Genomic DNA, 20060 nt, shown 5'->3' with positions numbered 1-20060 from the left:
CCATGGGCCAACCCTCCACCCAAGCAATGCCAGGCTGCCTTGCTCTCCTGCAGGGTGCTGTACAGCATCACTGGGAAGAAATTCTCTCCCAGCTCCTTCTACCTCTCTGGCACCCCTGTCCTTGTGGTGGAGGACAGCAGCCGCCCATTTTCCACCCTTGTGTGCAGTTTTCCATCCCAGCTCTGAGAACCAACTTCTCTTGGTCTCCATTCTAAGGCTGTGCTTGGGAAGCAAGGGAACAGCAAGGGAAATCCAGGTAGTTTAAAGGCTTTTTTTCCCTGTTTTAAGCTGGAATGAGAGAACTCCTTGGGGTTTCATTCTCGGTGACTTGTTCAAGCCACATGCCTTAGTTAAAAAAATTCTGAGGAAAGCCAAGCAGGCTGGTCCAAGTCACTGCTGGCACCTCCAGTGCTTGACAAGTGCTTGGGGACACAGTGCACCCTCTTGCCACCAGCCCCTGGACTGGGAAGATGGCAGGGCGGGTTCGGTGCGTGCTGGAGGTGTTTGGGAAGCCTTGGCACTGCCAACACTGCACCAGCTGCTTTTGGACTCTTTGCCAATCTGTGGTCCTTGTGTCCAGCTGGACCCCAGCCACAACACTAATTCCTCATCCCCGGTCCTTGCAGTCCCCGTTTGGAGCCCAGCATGGGGCATGAGGGCAAACAACCATCAGTGCAGGGGCGCAGGGTGACAGCCATCCTCTGCTCTGATGGGCCTGATTCTTCCAGACCGGGCCAACACACGCCCTCCACTCCATGGCATCCCTGATCCTACATACTCCAGATCTCACATCCTTTCCTATCTGATCAAAAGGAAAACAAATAGATGAGGGGAAAAAAGGACTTGGGGAAAGTAAACAAAGATAAAAGAGGAATGAGAATTGTCTTGGCATTAAGCTCTCTTGATGAGAATTGCAGTAGACAAGTCTTCCTTGAAATGTTTTTCCCTGTAAGAGCTGCCTTTTATTTTGAGTTTATAAAATGTTAAGGGAGGGGGATCTCAGAAATTCCTTTTTAATACTTTTTAAAGGTTTTTAACTCTCCCTGGTGCTATTTTTTTAGGTTAAGGATTTCTAATGTCGAACATGCTGCGCGTTTTTATAAAATCTTTTAAAAATGAGAGAAATGTATCATTTTTAACACATTTCACAGTTTTTGTATCCTGGAGTGTGGAAACTCACAACTCTGCCTTGTCCACATGATTTCACTGGTTTCCATGTGGGAAAAAAATGTCGACAGTTTACCATTTATCATGTCTGATTAAAAACGAGTATTTCTGTATGGCTGGACAGTCTTATTGGGGAAATAAAGGGGGTTCACATTGGGAGGATGGGCACAGCCAGGGGCCTGAGCTGCCCCTCTCCTGCTGCCGCTGAGGTGACACCAGTGACACCAAGGTGGCCGGGGCTGGTGTGGCAGGAGAGCTGGAGACGTGTTGGGCTGTGCCGCTGGTTTGGGGTCGGTTTGTGCCGCTGGGTCCGGGGCCGGGCTGTGCTGGGAGTTCGGGGCCCGGCTGTGCCGGGGGTTCCCGGGCCGGGCAGTGCCGGGGTGTCCCGGGTCCGGCCGTCCCGGCACTTGCGGCCGCGGCGGATCCGTCGCACCCTCAGACCCGAGCCGGGCGCGACCCTCGGGCACGCGGGACCCCCGCTGTGGGCGGGGCCAGAGGCTTCGGCCAATGGCAGGCGAGCCGTAGGGCGGAGTGGGCGTGGCATCTCCATAGCAACGCAGCAGCTCGCTCCGCCCCCTGACAACTGTTTCCCGCCCCTTGGCGGCGCGCGGCGCTCCCCGCGCGGGCCGTGACGTGCGCGTGACGCAGGCGCGCAGCGAGCGCGTGACGCGGTCCCGGTCAGGGCGGGCGGGGCCGGTTTGAACGCGGGGCCGACGGGGCGAGCGCGGCGCAGGTACCGGGCCGGGGCCGCGGCGGGGCCGCCGGCCGGCGGCGGGGAGGGCTCCGGGCTCGGGGAGCGGCCGGGCGGGGCGCCGCCGCCCTGAGGGCACCGGCGCGAGGCCTGCAGGGCCGGGCCGCGCCCCTCGGCGGGCGGAGGTGCGGCAGGGACCGGGGGTGGCGGGGCGGAGGGACCGGCGGGGGTGGTGAGGGGCAGGAGCGGGGAGAGCGAGGGCCGTGCCCCGCCCGCAGCGCGGGCGGCCCTGCCCGCCGGCAGCTGCACCGGCGGCTCCGCTTTGTGCCGGCGGGGCTGGGCGGGGAGCGGCCGCTCGGTATTGATCCCCGGGGAGATACCGTGGCCGCGGAGGAAGCGCTTCGGCCGTTCCCGGTAGCGCGGGGGAGAGGGATGAGTAACTTGCCGCAGCCGTGATTCCTTTCAGCGGTTCCCACGTGAGCGCCTCGGTGCTCATTTTTCCTCCGAAATGCCGGAGCCGAGCCCTCGGCAGGGCGGTGCGGGAGGGTCCTCCCAGCTGTTGGCAGCCCGCGATTCACTCGCTGGGGCTCGGGAAGGCTCCAAAGGAAGCGGCTCCACCGCAGCCCCGCGTCTGTGGCGCTCACACCTCTGGTTGTGTCTTTCAGAAAATGGCAGTGAATGTGTATTCTACTTCAGTGACCAGCGATAACTTGAGCCGACATGACATGCTGGCGTGGATCAATGAATCTCTGCAGCTGACGCTGACCAAGATTGAACAGCTGTGCTCAGGTAAGGGGGTTCACCCCGAGGCCACCTCCACGTGGGATGTGCACCCTGGTTCTGTAGAGGTGCGGCTGCACCCTCTGTGCTGCCCTGCTGCAGCTGTGCTCCTGGCTTAGGTCCTGGTGTGAGCAGATTCGTGGTAAGGGTTATGATCCAGTTATGGCTGGAGTGTTATTGAAGTGGTTGTAAATAATGTCAGTGTAATGAAAAGGCACGTTCTCATGACTCACTACAGCATAGATGCTATAAGCAATGGGTGTTAATGTGAAAAAGAGATTCTGAGGAAGAGGGTGTTTTCCCGTGAGGAATTAAGCATTTAGTCTGCATGGATAGAGTAAGTCTTGCAAGTGTAACTAGCAAAAACAATTGTGATTTGTTCTGGAAGAGTACTGGAGTGTGAGGAGGACAGGGCAGTGACTCGTGGGGTCATGTGCACCTTTAAAACTCCTCTTGGTCCTGGAGCACATCTAGTCTGTGTCAGCCCAGCTTACCTGGACTAGAACTAACTTTAGCACAGCTGAATCTCATATCTGCTAGTAGGCAGGAAAGGGGAAGTGTCTGTGGTACAGAAATGGAGTCAAGTGTCATCGTAGGGAGGGAGTGTGTGGGAGGAGGAGGCTTGTAAGAACAAATAAAAGATAATAGTCTGTGGAATAAGAGCTGAACAAAACCCAAGGCTAAGAATGCAGCCTGGGTACAAGATAATTTGGATAACTACAACAGGCAATCAGTGAAAAGTGGAAGTTTGGCTCATGCAGTGACTTCAGGATAAAGTGTTGGTCATGGAAGGAGAGATGTGGAAATTAGAGGTGAAATAAAAGGAGGAATTTATTAAAAGTGAGTATTTGGACTGTCAGTACTGGCTGTGGCTGAGTCTATGGAAGAAACAGTCCCAAAGATTACAGAGAAGCAAGGGACTCACAACAGGTATTTGTAGTGGTTTTTGTCTAGTGAGATGATGGACAAGAACTGTAAGGGTGAGGGAACTAAAGACATAAGCCACAGGAGGAAGGGAAGTGATAAGCACTGTCTGCTTTCAGATAGGCAGGTTAAGCCCTATGGTGTGCAGGGTTGATTTGCATGGGATTGGTGTGAGCCTTGAATGCTGTGAGAGCTCTGTGTTGAAGTGAGGATAATTAGTACTGGCTCTGCAGAATTCCAGCTCACCTGTTTTTGAGAAAAGACTGAGAGCTGTTGATGTGGTATGTCCTGAGTAACGTCCCCTTTCTGCATCTGCAATAATGCTTCATGCCTTGGCAGGGACGAAGTGGCTTTTGCTGTCATAGTCCTGTGGAAGCTGGAGTTCCCAAGCTTGTTTTGCTGTCTTTGGCAAGGGCAGCAGTGACAGCAGCAGTTTGAGGTTGCATAAATGCACAAGAGCTGCCCTTTGACTGATGCTGTGATCCCTCTGTTTTCATCACGCTTATCGCTCCGACTGCCAATAGTGAGCAAACCCCTGGTTTCTGGCAAGTCCTCTGTGTTTGAGTTGGGATTGGAGCTCTGCAGCAAGTGAGCTGAGACACAATGGAGAGCAAACAGCAAGAGCTGGTTTGTTGTTTTTATTTTAATTTGCACCAGTGAATGACATCAGTCTCCTGGGAGCAGGTGAAAGTGGGAGCGCCTGTAAAGTATCTTGATAAGCGAGCGAACAGTTGTAGGATGTGGTTGAGATGAACAGAGTAGTTGAGGTCAGTGCTCTTCTATATTCCTTTTTGGCCTTCAGATAGCTCCCAACAGCTTGTTGTGTAGCTGTTGGATGGTTTAGGTTAGGGTTTCCTTTACTCTTGATTCTTGGTGTGGGAATAATGCTCTGAATGTTGTGCTTGTGCTTTTAATGGTTGTGCATCATCACTGCAGAGTGAGGATCCACTTTAAAACCACTTTTTTTTTATTGTGTATATTCTACAAATATGGAGGTGGTTGTCCACTCTTTGTGGCTGGACTGAATCTCTCTTTTCCTCTTACTTCAGCTAGTGCTGAATTGGAGGACATGAAGGATTTAAATTAATAGGAAGAAACACTTATCTTATTTTGGTTCTTTAATTAAGGCCTGCTTTAAATATAATTCAGCTTCATTAGCCTCTTATCTTGGAGAGCACCTTTAATTGTGTATAAGTTCTCTTTGTAGGAGGTAAATGTATTACAATTTCAATAATGGTTAAGTACCATTTTTAGAATAATGCTTTTTCTGATTTAGTTCTGTTAGTGTTGTTAAGAGAAGATTACATGCTTGTTAGACACATGTAACATCTCAGATCTCTGCTATACTGATATCCATGAAGAAAGGCAAGTCAAGTTATTCATTAGATATTTTTTTCCCCTTGGAATTCTGGAGGCACGTTTGTTCTTATTCATAAGAGTTCAAGTCATGAGCCCAAAAGTTTGATTCTCCGGCTCCTTTAAGCTTATTTATGGCCATGTTGCACCAAAAAGGAGACTGAAGGTTCCTGTTTTCTTGCCTTTGTTGCCTTTAAAGGGCTTGTGTGACTGAGGAGTGAGTCAGGTCAGTTTGCTGACCTGACTGGAAAGAAACTTACAAAGGTTAGTGAGCTGAGCTGACTTAATTCATCCCAGGATTTGTGTTCTTTTCCTTTTGGCAGGTGCTGCATACTGTCAGTTCATGGACATGCTCTTCCCAGGTTCTGTAGCACTCAAGAAAGTGAAGTTTCAAGCAAAATTGGAACATGAGTACATTCAAAACTTCAAGGTTCTACAAGCAGGTTTTAAACGAATGGGTGTTGACAAAGTAAGCTGGGCTATAACTGACCCTCTGCTTTCAGTGTTAATGTAGATGGAATGAACTTTCAGATTTAAAACTGAATAAATCTGGGAACAGAATTTGATTTTGGTTTATAAATCTCAAAACCTTTTGTTTTGGCCTGCCTCACATCAGTTAGGACACATTTTGCTTTGCTCCAGTCAAGGTCAGACTTCCAGTTCTTAATGATGAGATTAATGTTACCCTTTTAATTCTGGGAAACTTCTGTGGCACAAAATAATACTGGAATTTCTATGAGATAAGGTTTGCCTGAGCTTCCTCTTAGGACCATCTTTGTAGGAGGTATGCTCCCATTACCTACTGCTGTGGTAGTCCTAAGGATTCCAAATTTCTCTTTACAAGTGTATAGAGTTACATAATTTTTAAGGTTGGAAAATCTGTCTGAGACCATCAAATCCAACTGTTCCCTCAGCATTGCCAAGGCCACCACTAAACCATGTCCCCAAATGCCACATCTAAATGGCTTTTAAATGCCTCCAGATACTAAAATCTGTGACTTTTCGTAGTGAAAATGAAATTGTGGAAAAGCTTGTTCGGATGGAATGACAGTTCTGATGGAGGGGGGATTTATTCAGGTAATATTTACAGACAGTATTTGGTAGGATGCAGAACATCCAGGGTTGAAGCTTTTTCCTTCTTTAAGAAGATGTCTCATTCCATAGCTGGCGGCTCCAACACAGAGTCAGTCTGTGCTTGGGGACAGTGGCTTGTGCAGTCTGTCCACACAATCCATCTGGACAACCAGCCTGGCTTCCAAATGCCTTATGAAAAAAAGAAAAAATCTCTACGAACAAAACTTTACTGTTTTCTACATTTTTTAATAGTCTTTAGTTATACACCTCATCCCAGAGGAGCTGGAGTCTGCTGTGACAGTGATGTTTAGCTCTTGTAGCAGTTCTGGAGTGGGTCAGTTCAGATCCATCAGAGCCAGCTTCATGTGGACAGGAAGAAGTTTTGTCTGTAAACTTGGTCTAGCAGAAACTTTGCAGCAGAATAATTTAAAATTATTTGGACCCTCAAAGGCAAAGCATGATTGGTTTTTCATTCCAATAATTACAAAAATCCCATTATTTGATATAGTTGTGGTCAAGGGGATTTTCCCCTAGACTGGACAAGAATTAAATTTGCATATCTTTTGAGTGCATTAACTTTAAAACTTTATATAAAAACACAAGAGAGAGATTCTTTACCCTTTATGAGTCTATTTTTTTTTTCTTTTTTCTCCTCTTCAGATAATTCCTGTGGACAAACTAGTGAAAGGAAAATTTCAGGACAACTTTGAATTTGTTCAGTGGTTCAAAAAATTTTTTGATGCAAACTATGACGGGAAGGAGTATGATCCTGTTGCTGCTCGACAAGGCCAAGACACAATAGCACCAAACCTTGTTACTCCAGTTGTGAACAAAACCAGGAAATCTCTCGGTACTGGCAGTGCAGGTAGAGAAAAATAGTGAAAAATGTGATCTAGATCATGAAAAACTCTGGGGAAATGAAGACTGGGTTGTGATTTAAAATAAGTGTATGGGATTCTAGTGTTTTGCAGCTTGTTTCAGAGATGCCAGGCTCAAAGACTGAGGCTCCTGTAGTACCCAGGTGTCTGGAGGCTACAGAAAGAACAGTCTTCTATAAAAGAGAGAATGGCAAGGATTGGTGCCAAGTGTGCCAAAAAGAAAGGACATGTTGCATGGAGTTAAGGAAGGAATATCTCTTCAATCTCTTTCATGCCTAAGCATGCTTGGAGGGGGGATAGTACCTTTATGGGAGGGAGAATTGGAATTAATTGGTGAATTGATCTTGCAGCCCCGCAGAGGCCCATTGTTGCACAGAGGACCCCAGCAGGTCCCAGAGCTGGGCCTGGGATGGGCAAAAAGGGTGGAGGAGATGAAGAATCAGCAGGATTGATCGAGCAGGTGTGTAAGGGCAGCCCTGTGACTGACCTCTGCTTGATAGAGTTATGTGCAGGTTTGTTTTTCCAATACCATGGAATGTCTGGGTCAGGCAGATGGAAGAAAATGATCTGAATCAGCTCATTTAAAATCACTTATTTGGAGCCCTTCGTTACAGTGGTCTTGCTCTCCTGATGGAAGCAAAACCCCTCCTGTGGCACACGAGTGGCCAGACATTTCACCCCAGTGTGGGCTGTGTCACACATAGCAGGGTCTGTAAGTATTCCCACAGCTGTGTTGCAGCTCTCCCAGCATTCCAACGGAGCTATGAGCAGCTGCTCCTTCACTGAAATCCGGACTGAGTGCTACACAACTGAACCTGCTGTCAGCAGGAGAGCTGTCGTGAAAGAATGTGTTAGCAGGGAGAACTGCAGGCAGTCAGTGCTTTACCTATTTCAGGGAATCAGCCTTTAGTCTTTCCAAGTGGGTTTGTGTGTGTTGGACTGGATGTTTGTTGTGGCAGTGATACTAAAATTTGAGAAATGGCCCTTTTCCTCCTCTCACAGTTCCCCCTCCCCCATATCTTGGTTACTGCTGAAGTGCTTTGCATGTCAACACCCTTCTGAGAACTTTTGGGACACCCCTTTTGCATAGATCCTGCTGAATTCTGTCTCTGGTGGATATAATTATTATTGATGCCCTTTGGCAGATCAACGCTTTGAAACTTACTGTTGAAGATCTGGAGAAGGAGAGAGACTTCTACTTTGGCAAATTGAGGAACATTGAATTGATCTGCCAGGAGAATGAAGGGGAGAATGATCCAGTGTTGCAGAGGATTGTGGAAATTCTTTATGCCACAGATGTAAGTAATCTCTTATAGACTGGGTTGCACAGTTCCTCCTGCCCTTGTAATTGGAAGCTGGTTTGCTTTCCCTGCCTCCCTCCAGTTCTGCCTTTTTTTCCCTATGAGGTTTATGGCCTAGCTTTTTCCTGTAATAAAGCATCAGGTAATTTAATTATAGTCAGACAGCAAACAAGGTAGACCTTTCATGAGTAGTATGTAACAGATAGATCAAAGATGAGGAAAATACTTCTGGTAATACATCTTGACACTGTAAACAATGACTTAAGGGTGTCTTACCTGAAGTAAGAGGGGAAAAAAAGTAACTAGAGAGTAGCCAGGAACTGGTTTGACATCAGATTTTCATTAAAGCACTTGTTTTCTTCCCCTTCAGGAAGGCTTTGTGATACCTGACGAAGGAGCACCGCAGGAGGAACAAGAAGAGTATTAACAGACCACATACTGTACCAGCAGAGCAGCAACATCAGAATTCTTTGCCCCAGATCATGTGCTTAACTGTAAAATACTCCACTTTATTCTTAGAGGACTCACTGGTTTCTTTTCATAAGCAAAAAAAGTACCTCTTCTTAAAGTGCACTTTGCAGAAGTTTCACTTTTACAGTGGGTTTGAGTTAGGAGCTCTTTCTCACGCTGTAGCAGAGCAGTATTCACATCAAGGTGGTATATTTAGGGAGCAAGAGGCTGAATATTTGGAACTTGTTGCAGAATGGTTTGCTGGTAAAACACTGGTTTGTGGGAAGACTCTTTTTGTATCTAAGGCGGTGTGCAGTAGAGAAATTAAAGACTGACTCACAGAAAGATTGAGTTAATGTGAAATTGCAGAACAGAAATTATAATAAATGCCTTAAGAGTATTTAAAATATGCTTCCATATGCCAAATTGAAGTAATGTGATGGGAGATTTTATGTGCTTCATATTGGGGTAGACGTTTGTTTAACTCCATTCACTGCTGTCCGAGAGGCCTTGCCTGGCAGTCTCACTGTGTCAGCAAGTGCTCAAAAGGGGCTATTAAAACAAAACTCCATTCCTATGTAAAGCTGCTTACTAAGTGATTAGTTCTCGATGAAATGGGCCTTAACGTTGCCTGTCACAAGATTAGAGGGAGTATGAACAGCTGAGACACATAAATTACCTTGAAGAGTGCTGAAGCCTTTTTCTGTGGCATTGTGGCTTTGCCAAAACGTACTGTGTTTTCTGTAAGAAAAGCAAAACAAAGCAAAGGGCACACAGTCTTACTGCCTAAAATGTCCTTCAGAAGTGATTTTTCTTCCTGGCTCTTGTTTTTATTTGTTCTGTTTATTTTCATTTCTGTTGGAATCCCTTCTGTTCTCTCACTTTTCCCTTTCCCATCCCAAGGAATGCTGAACATGCCCAGTAGTTGTAACAGGACTTGCACTGTGCAGCTGGCTTTGAATGAAAGTCAATTGAGCACATGAGGATGATATTTTTCTGTCTGCTTTCTTTTTTTTTTTTCCCCTTTGAACCAGGGCATATTAGTAATAACACTTGCCAGTTCAGTAGTCTTCTGGGGTAAAAACTAAAAGATGCTGGCTAACAGAGCTAATGTTATTGCAGAAAATACAGTACTGAGACTAACTTAAATATTAATATTTAAAATACTTTCCTTAACTGTCCTTTTTTTCTATCATGCCCCTCATTACTGTTGTGTTTGGCAAGATCCTGCAAGACTTCTGACCCCCTTTCACTACTGAGATTGATCAGTCCTGTTGTGCTTGTATTCATTTGTTTCTGGTGGTAGCTTGTCCTAAAATGTGTGTAGGAGAGCATTTTATGGTAATTGTGTAGTGCATGAATCTTTGTGAAGTTCAGAGAAAAACCCAAATTCAGTGAATGCCAAAAATGCAAGTATCTAGCCATTGTTTAAAATTGCAGTGGTGCTATTTCTCTTGTGGCCTTTTAGACTTCTGTTGCCCTAAAACTCCATTTTACTGAGAAACCATATTTGACTTGGATTTTTCTTGACAGGGTTTTTCTATTTTAAGCAGTTTCTAAATAAAGTTCTGTATTTCAAGAGTGTCATGTCTGCTGAAGTCTCTCATGCTTTCAGATACGATTAGGCAGAGCTGAAGCCCGTGATAGTTTAATGGTGAAGCTTGCAGGACCTGGAATTTCAGCTTCCATTCCCCAGCTCCAGGCATTGCTAACCACAGTAGCAGCAGTATTGGAACTTTGTTTGGAGTGTGCTGGCACAAATGGTTGTTTCAGTTTTTGGGTTTTTTTTCTTTCTGTGTTTTCCCTCCCACAAGTCAGTGGGATGTGAGTGTGGTGTTGACTTCCTCCTCCTCCTCCTCTTGGTGTGGGAATAGGGATGTGTTACAGGAATGCTGTCACGTGACTTTTTGTGTGTTTAATGTGTTTTGAAACTGCTAAAACATTGGTTATGAGTTACAGACAAACAAGATGTTAATTGTTTCTGTCACCAGGCTCTGTGAGCAGACTGACTGTAAACTGAGTTGATTTGTTTGACTTGAATTGTGTTTCTTAGATGAGCTTAAATGTTCCTGTCACAGCTGTGTGCGCAGACCAGCATCTGCAGAGAAGTGCTCATGGGATGGGAAGTGATCCCTGCTGGGCTGCTCCTGTGCTGGGGAGCACCTTCCCTGCCCCTGAGGGCTCTGTGGGTGCCTTACTGAGGAGAACAGGCACTGCTGGCACTGCCTGCTGCTGTGGCACAGCTGGGGCTGGACATAGACCCAGGGTTTGATGCACATAAAATCTTCTTTCCCATTACTTCCTTGCTTTGAAGTCGGAAGCATATTTTTTTTCGACTCTAAATATTCCATTATTCCAGCAACTCAAAGCAAAAGGTGGCAGCAGGATGTGGCTGAAGGTGAAGATGAATTTTGGGAGGTCAGAAGTTGTGGACTGGAACCTGGTTGCTTCAAATCTCTTTCCAAGAGGATTGCATGTGTGGAACTGGGAAGCAACAGGTCATGAGATGGGTTGATTTTGGTCAAAGCAGGTAAATGGCCTTTCCTGCTAAGAGAAGGCTGAGTCAGGATTGCTGCTGGTGTGCCTTGGGAGGCCCATGGATGTGCATTGTAAAGCTGAATTGCAGTGGCAGTCTGGTCAGCCACCCACTGCTCAGATTTCCAGGTGCTTACATCACTCCTTTGCTACCAAGATGAGTCGTAAATAGAATGGGGACAAACTCATGTAGCCAATTTATGGCTCCATTGTAACCTCTTGGCATAATCTGGTTTTTAATGTCCTTTTTGGGAAGCAAATTACAATAGGCTCAACTCAAACCCATAGACTTAACGTAGCTACTCTGTTACCCTGGTACAGTATATGCTGTTAAATGCTCACCTGCTGGAATGATTCTGATAGCATCCAACCTTTCCTAGTATCTTAGTTCTATCAGTTCTTTGAAAAACAAAACAGAATGGAAGAAGCAAAAGCTCGTGTCTCCTTTCTGTACCAACATGTCTTACTTGCAGGTGGACTCGTGGATGTTTTTTTTAACTTTTATTATTCATTTTTTAAAAAATTCCTGGTTTGCAATGACAATTCTTACTGTAACTGGTAAAAAGCCTTCAAATAAAGGCCAGAAACTTTCTTGTTGTCATATCATATCACAGTTTAATGTGGCTGCTTGAGCACTCAGTCATCTTGTAGGCTGTCTGGTGGAATGTCCTTTCACAGGAGCAGGCTCAGGGGTGGGAGTTGAGGGCATCTTGTCAAGGATAAGGCTGGAATCTGCTGCTCACAAGGGAAAAGTATTTTTTGCAAGATGGAATGCAAACTCAAAAGGGCTGTACCATAGATTTCAGGCCAGTCTGATGGTGCACACCCTGTGCCTCTAATCCTGTACTAGTACAAGGAAAAGGAGATAATAATGTGGGCAGGTTAATAACTGCAGGTTACTGGCAGAGGGGAGAGAATTTGTGTCAGGACAGCTGAGGAATTACTTATCTTCAAATGTGGAGAAAGTGAGGTGAGATGGAGCCATTGGCAATTCAAAATAAGCACTTCTGGAATGGCAGGGGGTGTGGAGAGAGGGCAGCTCTGCTCTGGTGATGCTCTGAATGCAGGCAGCAAACCCAAAGCATCATCTGCAGGGTGAGACCTATCATCTGCAGCCTCGTGAGCGAGATCTCTTGGGGTCAGAGGTGTCTGCGTCTCTTGGTTCCTCACGGAAATTCCATTTGGAGAGTTCATGGGCCTACAGTGAGTGGAAGGAGGAGTGTTAAATGTGTGACCAGAGAATGTGGCGGGTGTGTATGGGAGGAGAAATTTGAGAAGGTTGCAGAAGAGGATAAATGCATGAGAACAAAATGGTGCAATGGAGTGGTACAGGGACAGCTGCAAAGGTGTCTGGTGTGGGAAAACAGCCCTAGGGAAAGGAGGGAACAGTGCACTGTTGTGTGGCTGGAGAGGAGGGGTGGGTGCACGAGCCCTGGGCAGGACAGAGTGGTCCTGCTGTGCTGCAGGAGGGGAGCTGGGTTTGACCCAGGCAAAGCCCAGCCAGAGAAAGGCAAAACAAATGGGGTTTCTCTTTGGAGTAACACCTGTTAAGCTGATGAATCAGGCTCTCTGGAAGAAAATGGTCTTTTTGAGGCTGTGCAGATGTAAACTGTCAATAAGACAATCTTTATCTTCCATTTAATCTTTTCCTTTTAACAGAGAAGGAACAAAGTTAAACAAAACCAAAACTTCTAAGGCCAAAAAGGAAGTTTTCAGAAGGCAGCCCCAGCTTTGAGGAGGCAAAGGCCACTCTCTGTAAAAATGATTCTTCTCTTTTTCAACACCGCTGGGTGGCTTTGTGAACTGTGGCCTTTAAATAATATGTCTTTAACTTTGATATATATTATTATAGGTATAAGTATTTATTTAAACAATATATAAATATTGAAACAGTATGACAACATACAATAATATTAAATATTATATATAGCTATGTTATATACATTTCAATTATTTATATATAAATGTATATGTATTTATAGATAAAAAATTCTTTTGTCTGAGCTGTCAGAGCTGTAGGACACGGGAACTGGTGCAATTTTTGTTTTCAAGTCCAACAGATGTTTTGCAGACATTTTCCTCTTGAAAATATTTCATAAAATGGTTGCCTGTCAATCTTCTCTGACTCTGATTTTGTCCCCAGGGTATGCATAAGGATGAATGGACATTCAGGAGGCATTAAATCTCAGGGGACAGCATGGATATAAATCTTAACATGTCCAAAGCTCTGCAGGTTGATATTTATGGAGTGATGAGCAGATGAGATTAAAATGAGGGATGGTGGAGGTGGGTCCGTTTCCAAGACCTGAATATAAACCTGTGTTTGATCTTGGCTTTTCTCTCAAGGCAGGGGTTCTGGGAGAGTGGGGAGGAAATGGCAGGAGAGGTTTGTGGCAGTGGCTGTCAGGAGGGGGGAAGCCCCTCAGCAGAGGTGGGGCAGCCACCCTGGAGCCTCCCCCTGTGAGCTGTGGATGCACAGGGAGCTGGGAGCAGATGGAATGTGCTGCTGCCAGGGAGAGTGGCGCCACAGCAAGTGAAACCATCTCCCTCTGACACTGCTGCACCGTGGGACACAAAGAGCTGGTGGGAACTGGTTTCCCTCTGTTTCAGGTAAGGCTGATGTGTGTAAAGCATCCTCAGGCTGGCAGGAGCTGTGCAGGGTTACCTGGGGTGGTAAAGCTTTGCAAGCAGAGGCCTTTCCTCAGAGAGAGGGTCAGAAAGAGTGACCTTGGAAAAATCACTGAATTGTTTGGGTTGAAAAAGCCCTCCAGAATTACTGAGTCCCATTGTCCCCCCGGCACAGCCAAGGCCACCATGTCCCCAAGTGCTACATCCACACAGCTTTTAAATTCCTCCAAGGATGGGGACTCCACCACTGCCCTGGGACACCTGTGTCAGCGCCTGGCCACCCTGCCAGGGAAGAAATTTCCCCTGATATCCAACCTAAACCTCCCCTGGCACAATTAGAAGCCATTTTCAGCACATTTACTGTACTGCCCCCGTTCCTCCCTTTCTGCAGGATATAGTGATGAGATTCCCTGTGCTGTCAAACTCCACGTAACCCATTCAGGAATCAGGCTGGTTTTTAGTCAAGGAAACTCCCAAACAGGGGTCAATGACTGCCTTTCACAGATACCTCTCATGCTCAACAAGAGGAAAATACCGTTTCTCATCACTTAGAGTAAACAACAAACTGGCTGGGAAACACCTCTGGAAATACTTGAGGAAATGAATTTCCTCTCTTCCTAATTTATGATGTAATTTATGCTTCTTATGAAAAATGTTCCTTTGCTTCCTCCTTCAAACATTCAATATTTAAAGGCAATAGCATTAAGGCTTGAGGCTTCCAGTGGTAAGGCAAGGTAACAGCTGCAACCTGTGACTCCCTTTTGACCAATTTAGGAAAGTTTTTATTAGTGAGCAGTAATCACAATGAAAGTTTAATACTTCAGAGTTACATAGTGGTTTGTTCTATGTGGAAAATCACTGCAGATGTGTGTGCAAACTGGAAAGCAGCATGTCCAAATAGCCAATTTAAAAATAACTCTTTGTCATACCTGTCTAGGTGTGTAATGGCCATGAACTGCACCATTCAGGCTTCTAATAAATGGTTTGGAAACTCTGGGAGTGTGCCACAGGGCTCTTTTGGGGTTCACTTTTGATTCATCTGTTACATCCAGCCATGTCTGTGATCTTTTTTTCTCAGTTATGAATTACCTGGTTAAGTCTAGGTGTGAATTTACAATGTTTGTTTGCACAGGTTTCAATGGGTTCTGCAGGCAATGAAAGAAATTATAGACAATATTAACAATAGAGACATCGATGACACTTTCTGAAGGCTGACATTGACTGTGATGCTTCACAGCCTGGCTAATGACACTGTCCTCTGGAATGAAAGATGAAGCTGAAGGAGTACCAGTTGCAAAAGTAATTTCCTGATGTATTAAAAAGGAGAAAAAAAAGGAAGAAAAAGAAAAAAGTGAGAAAAGGAGCACCATTTGTTACCAGTGGTAGGCAGTGTTTATTTTCATGGCCATCTTCTGTAGTTCCTCCTGTCAGCAAAACAGAACCTCAGTAATTAATTCTGCTCCCTTTGGTGCTGTGCACATGATGTCACTGTCTGTCCTGCAGGGAGGGTCTGGATTACCTAAATTCAGAAGCAGGGATCCCATTCTGACTCTAGGGCATTTCTGAGACCCAACCCCACATCCAGAGCTGCTGGGATTTGTCTTCCACTCGAACTGATTTTCTTGTGCTGCCAGGAAACGTGTCTGCTCCTTAAGCATTCATTTCTCCATCAAATAGAAAACATGAGCATCCTCCCTGATGGAATTGGCTTAATAAACCAGTTCCTCGTTTAAGAATGTCTCTTGTAAAGTAATGGATTTGGTAATAAATGACTCCTTCAAATGGGCTCTCTTTTGGGTTTAACCAGTCTGGTTAGGCTATTGTACACGAGACCATGAATGTAGAAGATTGTGCCTGTTACAAAGGCAAATCAGGATATAAGTTATGACAGCTATTCTCCTTCATGGGGTCTGGATTTAGAGGTAAAATGGTCTATTCAGGAAGATTGAAAGAACTGAGGTTAATCCAGCCTGGAGAGAGACTGCATTGGGGCTGGAGGAGGAGACTAAAGGTGTAAGAGCCTCTTGCAAAAACAGTCTATGTCCATGGTGAAATGAACTCATGGAATTTAATTCCACATTGAACACTTATTTCCCCTTCTAATACTAAAGGCAGGGAAGGACTAGAGCATGAATTCCTAAGGAAAGTGGAAAAGTTTGATAGACATTCAGCAGAAGAATAAAGATTCAGTAGGTGCTGGATTGTGTCCCCCCCTCTGCTGCGAGGCCCCTCCACTTCCATTCTTTATTCTGTGCTTCAAGACCCAAACATTTCTGATTCTTTAAGGATTATAAAGGTTTCCAGTGAGGTGAAATATGATCATATATCTCCTCTCCTACTTCATCCCACCCGCAGCTTTTTCCTTGGCCTTGTACCTCTCTTTTCTTCATCCAGAGTGGAACCCTTTGAGGAGATTTCAGGGTTTGCACACCTGGGTGCTGAGATAGCAGGAATAGTGCAGTGTAACAGGCTGGGAGTGTGCATGGATTGATGGTTGAACATGTCTGAGAGAAATGCTTTCTGTTTGTATTGCTGCCTTTTAGGAACTGAGATGGAGAGCAAACAATTTTTCAATAATTTCCTAGGAGGGTCTGTTTAAACAGGATCGTCTCATCCTCATTCAGGCTCCTGCTGGCTGACTGAAGTGTTCTAGGCTGAGCACAAAGTCACAAGGCTGGATTTTGGAGAGGTGTAGTTGGACCCTGCTTCCCGTTTCTCTCCTTTTTGGCATCAGTGAGCTTCAAGCTCACATTGTTCATGGAGTTTTTCTTGAACTTTTGGTTTGTCTCTAAAGGTTATTGTGGCTGAAAAACATTTGACTTACAGCTCTTTTGGGACAGAGCTCATCCAGGAGCAGAGGCACGAGGAAACCTGTTTGTCACTTCAGGTGACAGTGAAGTCTAGAGAGGCAGATGGTGGCGGCCTTTGCCTGAATTCTGAAAACAACCTATTGCTTCTCTGCAGCCTGGGGACATTAATCAAGGGCTACATCAGAAAATGTGGGTCTGAGCAATGTCAGTTTGCTGGGTGGAACTATTGCCCAGAGAAGCTGTGGCTGCCCCATTCCTGGAATGCACAAGGCCAGGTTGGATGGGGTTTGGAGGAACCTGGGATAGTGGAAGGTGTCCCTGCCCATGGCAGGGGGGTGAAACCAGCTGAGGTTTAAGGTTCCTTCCAACCCAAACCAGACAGTGATTCTGTGATACTTACAAAAATTTCTGCCTGTTCTGGGGCCATGCAGTGTCCTTTTCCTGAAGTCAAAGGAATGTTGCCTTTGTCAGCTGGTTTGTGATTTAGGGATGTTTCCAGCACATCCAGTACCCTGCATGCTCTGGAAATGGCTGTGGGTGCCTGAGGTTAAACGTGTGTGAAGCCACCATGGTGTTACTCCTGTGTCATGGGATCTCCCTCTGCAGACCTGGCACCAAATTCTTTGGTATCTGTGACAACAAATGTGTCAGAATCTCCTCCCTCACTGTGGGACAGCTGTGCCATGGCCTTGGATTATGGATGGGATGCTGCTCCACAGGGGTAAATGCCTCCTTTACTCCAGGATTTGGGAGTCTGTTCCTCTCTTCTGGGGAAGGGTCCCTGGGAGTGCCCTGGGCATTCCTTGGTGGAAAGCAACTCTGGCAGCTCCTGGGAACTCTGCAAATTTCTTACTCATGGAGTGTTTCAGGTCACCACTCATTTCTCCTCTGTGCTTTGCAGGTTATAAGTTTAGTTAAGTTTTAACTATTTTCTGTGAAGTTATATGTGGAAACAATTTATTATATCTAATATATATATATGCAGAAATTATGTTTATCACCTTTTTGTAGCTTTCTTCCAGGCTTACAGCTATGCATTTATCTCTGGCCATGAGACATTCTTTCACAGATTCTCTCCAAGAGCCCTGGACTTTGAATGCCTCATGTAAGACAATGTAGCAAACTGTTATTGTGGCTGTGTCTCAAATGGGCTGTGAATCTGGTCTATAAAATTGTCCTTGGATTTTTGTATTGCTCATAAGGCACTGGCATATTATAAATATGGATAGCAGTGGATCAGCAGGACTCCTACTGCTCTCCCTGTACCTTCCCATATCAAAATGGGAATTGTACTTTGTGCTGCTGCTCCTGCACCTTCTGTGTCCCTGGAAGGTGGTGGCTGCACCCGCAGGGACAGCAGGGCCTTGCTCACGATCCTTCTCTACCCCGACTTGGCGCTGCCCCTGGAGCCCCGTGGGTCCTCACACAGCTTTTGCCCTCTGGGCTCCAGAGGGGAATCCTGGGGGAATGTTGCTGCTCTCGTGGCCTTTCTTCAGTGCCAGGGATGCACCTGCAGCTTCTGTCAGTCCCAAACCTCTGTATGCGCAGAAATACTGCAGCTCCTCTATTCCCCTTTGGCTTTTCATTCTGCTTTCCCTTTCTCCACCTTCAGTGGTCAGTCCCCTCCACTCTCTCCTGTTTTTTCCTTTCCATCAGACTCCCCCTGTGCTGTTCATGTCCCACTGGACTCTCCTGAGGAAGCAGCAGCAGTGGACTAAACCAAATGGCCTCCCCACCACATCCTCCCTGAAAACCAGGCATTCCCAGGCGCTGAGGCTCCAACCACAACATCCCTCTGTGGGATCCTTCCTCTTTTGCAGCCTTCCTTGGGACTGGCACCACCAGATAAAGTCCATTCCTCAGCTCTGCCTTGTCTCCTGCTCAGCCACTGATAAGATCCACGGTGCTTCCTTTGCTCCCATTAAAATCTCACAGGAGGCTCCTGCAGGACAGGTCTGTGCCTCAGATCTGGGATTTCCCCATCGCACAATGGGATCAGGCCATGCTGCTGGGAATTTAACATTATCCTCCTTCCTCATCCAATATTCTTGTACCATTTGAACTTCCCTTTTCCTTTTGTTCCCACCTCTTTTTTTTTTTCTTTTTTTTTTTTTTTTAAATTCACACTCCTTGATTGTCTCTCTCTCTATTTGCATCTCATTCCTGTTTCTTACTTTTTCCCTCTCTGGCTCTGCATTCTACCACCCCCCTTCCATGCTGTTTTCAGGTTTTCAGCCATCCAGCAGCTCCCAAACACTGATGAGATCCAGCAAGGATCCAGCCCCATGGTTGCTGTTTAAGGTGCTTTAAAGCACTCAGACAGGGTTCTGTATCTGGGCTGCCATAAAGCTGGGAGATATGATTTTTTTTTTTTTTTTTTGTATCTACAGCTGTACTGTTTGTGTTGTTTTCCTTGCTGTTTCCTCCCTGTTTTCCCACTTTGGGCTGTGCTCTGCTGTTCAGCAGCACAGGCTGAACAATGTGTGCCTGGGGACTGGGGGGTCTCTGCAACAGGGGGTTCCCCTGTCCAAATAATTTTGCAATAACAGAAGATGTTAATGTTAAATCACTGCTCCCAAGAGTCCAAAATCCTGATTATTGGCACCTGGGCTCCTAAATGGCTGGGTTTGATGCTGGTGGATAGGGTAATGTTGATTCTTCTGTGGCTGTCATGATTTATCTACCTGTAAATTTTGTGTTATCTTACTAAAAAAATCCTTGTGCATCTTCTCTGGCATCTGTATAGGTGAACTCAAGGGAAATGGGCACATGGAGGCTGCTTTGCATGTGAGCTTGTTGCCTTTCTCTCTGAAAAAGTAATTTTTCTGTGCTGCCAAACTTGTGTTTTTTAAACCCACATTCCCTGGTGGGACTGAGCTCCACATTCGTGTGACACTGCCACTGTCTAAACCCAGCTTCTTTTACTCTGCTAAATGAATTTAATGTTATTTCTGCTCGTGGCTGTAGCAGAAGAGGATTTCCACCAGGTGGTAATGTTGGGCTTTGCTTTGTGCTCTGACCAGCCTGGAGTTTGTGCAAGGCTTTCAGGGAAGGAGCTGGGAAATGGGATTATATGGTGGGATTAACCTGGGGCATCTCTGCGGAATTTTTTGGGTTTGTTTTGTTATTTGCACATAAGCTTTGCATATGGGGGAATTGCAGCCCATGAGTGGCTTGTAGATTCTTGACTGCTCACAAATATTTGAATTTAGCTGTTTAAGTTGTTTCTTTGGGCCCCTTTGCTGCTGTTAATTTTTACTCCTGGATCCTTTCAAACCACAGGTCTTTTTGGGGTTTTTTGGAACTCAGCAAACCTGGGAGCGGCCTGCAGGGCCAGAGTTGCTCTTTGTGCTCCGTGGCAAGGGAATGGAGGAAATGTCAAAAGGGGTTCCTTTTAGAAATGCCTTTCCTGTTTGCAAAGCAGTTTTCTCTAGTACAGGGAGGCACCAATTTCCAGGTATTTTGG

At 45.9% G+C, this 20060-nt stretch overlaps 1 protein-coding gene across 2 annotated transcripts; it reads left to right on the top strand.

The window, feature by feature from the left end:
- The first annotated feature begins 1842 nt into the window (after positions 1-1842).
- On the top strand, positions 1843-11764 carry MAPRE1 (microtubule associated protein RP/EB family member 1). 2 transcript variants are annotated; one of them, XM_036395503.2, is made up of 7 exons: positions 1843-1900; positions 2524-2647; positions 5242-5387; positions 6653-6842; positions 7221-7330; positions 8016-8168; positions 8542-11764. In XM_036395503.2, the coding sequence occupies exons 2-7, from the start codon at positions 2527-2529 to the stop codon at positions 8596-8598; spliced, it is 777 nt and encodes a 258-aa protein (XP_036251396.1). In that variant the 5' UTR covers positions 1843-1900; positions 2524-2526; the 3' UTR covers positions 8599-11764. The 2 variants fall into 2 exon arrangements, with proteins under 2 accessions (XP_036251396.1, XP_036251395.1); XM_036395502.2 differs by having other exon boundaries at positions 6653-6857.
- The last annotated feature ends 8296 nt before the right edge of the window (positions 11765-20060 follow it).

This window comes from Molothrus ater, chromosome 17 (genome assembly GCF_012460135.2).
Source record: "Molothrus ater isolate BHLD 08-10-18 breed brown headed cowbird chromosome 17, BPBGC_Mater_1.1, whole genome shotgun sequence".
Lineage (NCBI taxonomy): Eukaryota > Metazoa > Chordata > Aves > Passeriformes > Icteridae > Molothrus > Molothrus ater.
The sequence above is the reverse complement of the archived record's forward strand: the minus strand, read 5'-3'. Positions and strand labels throughout refer to the sequence as shown.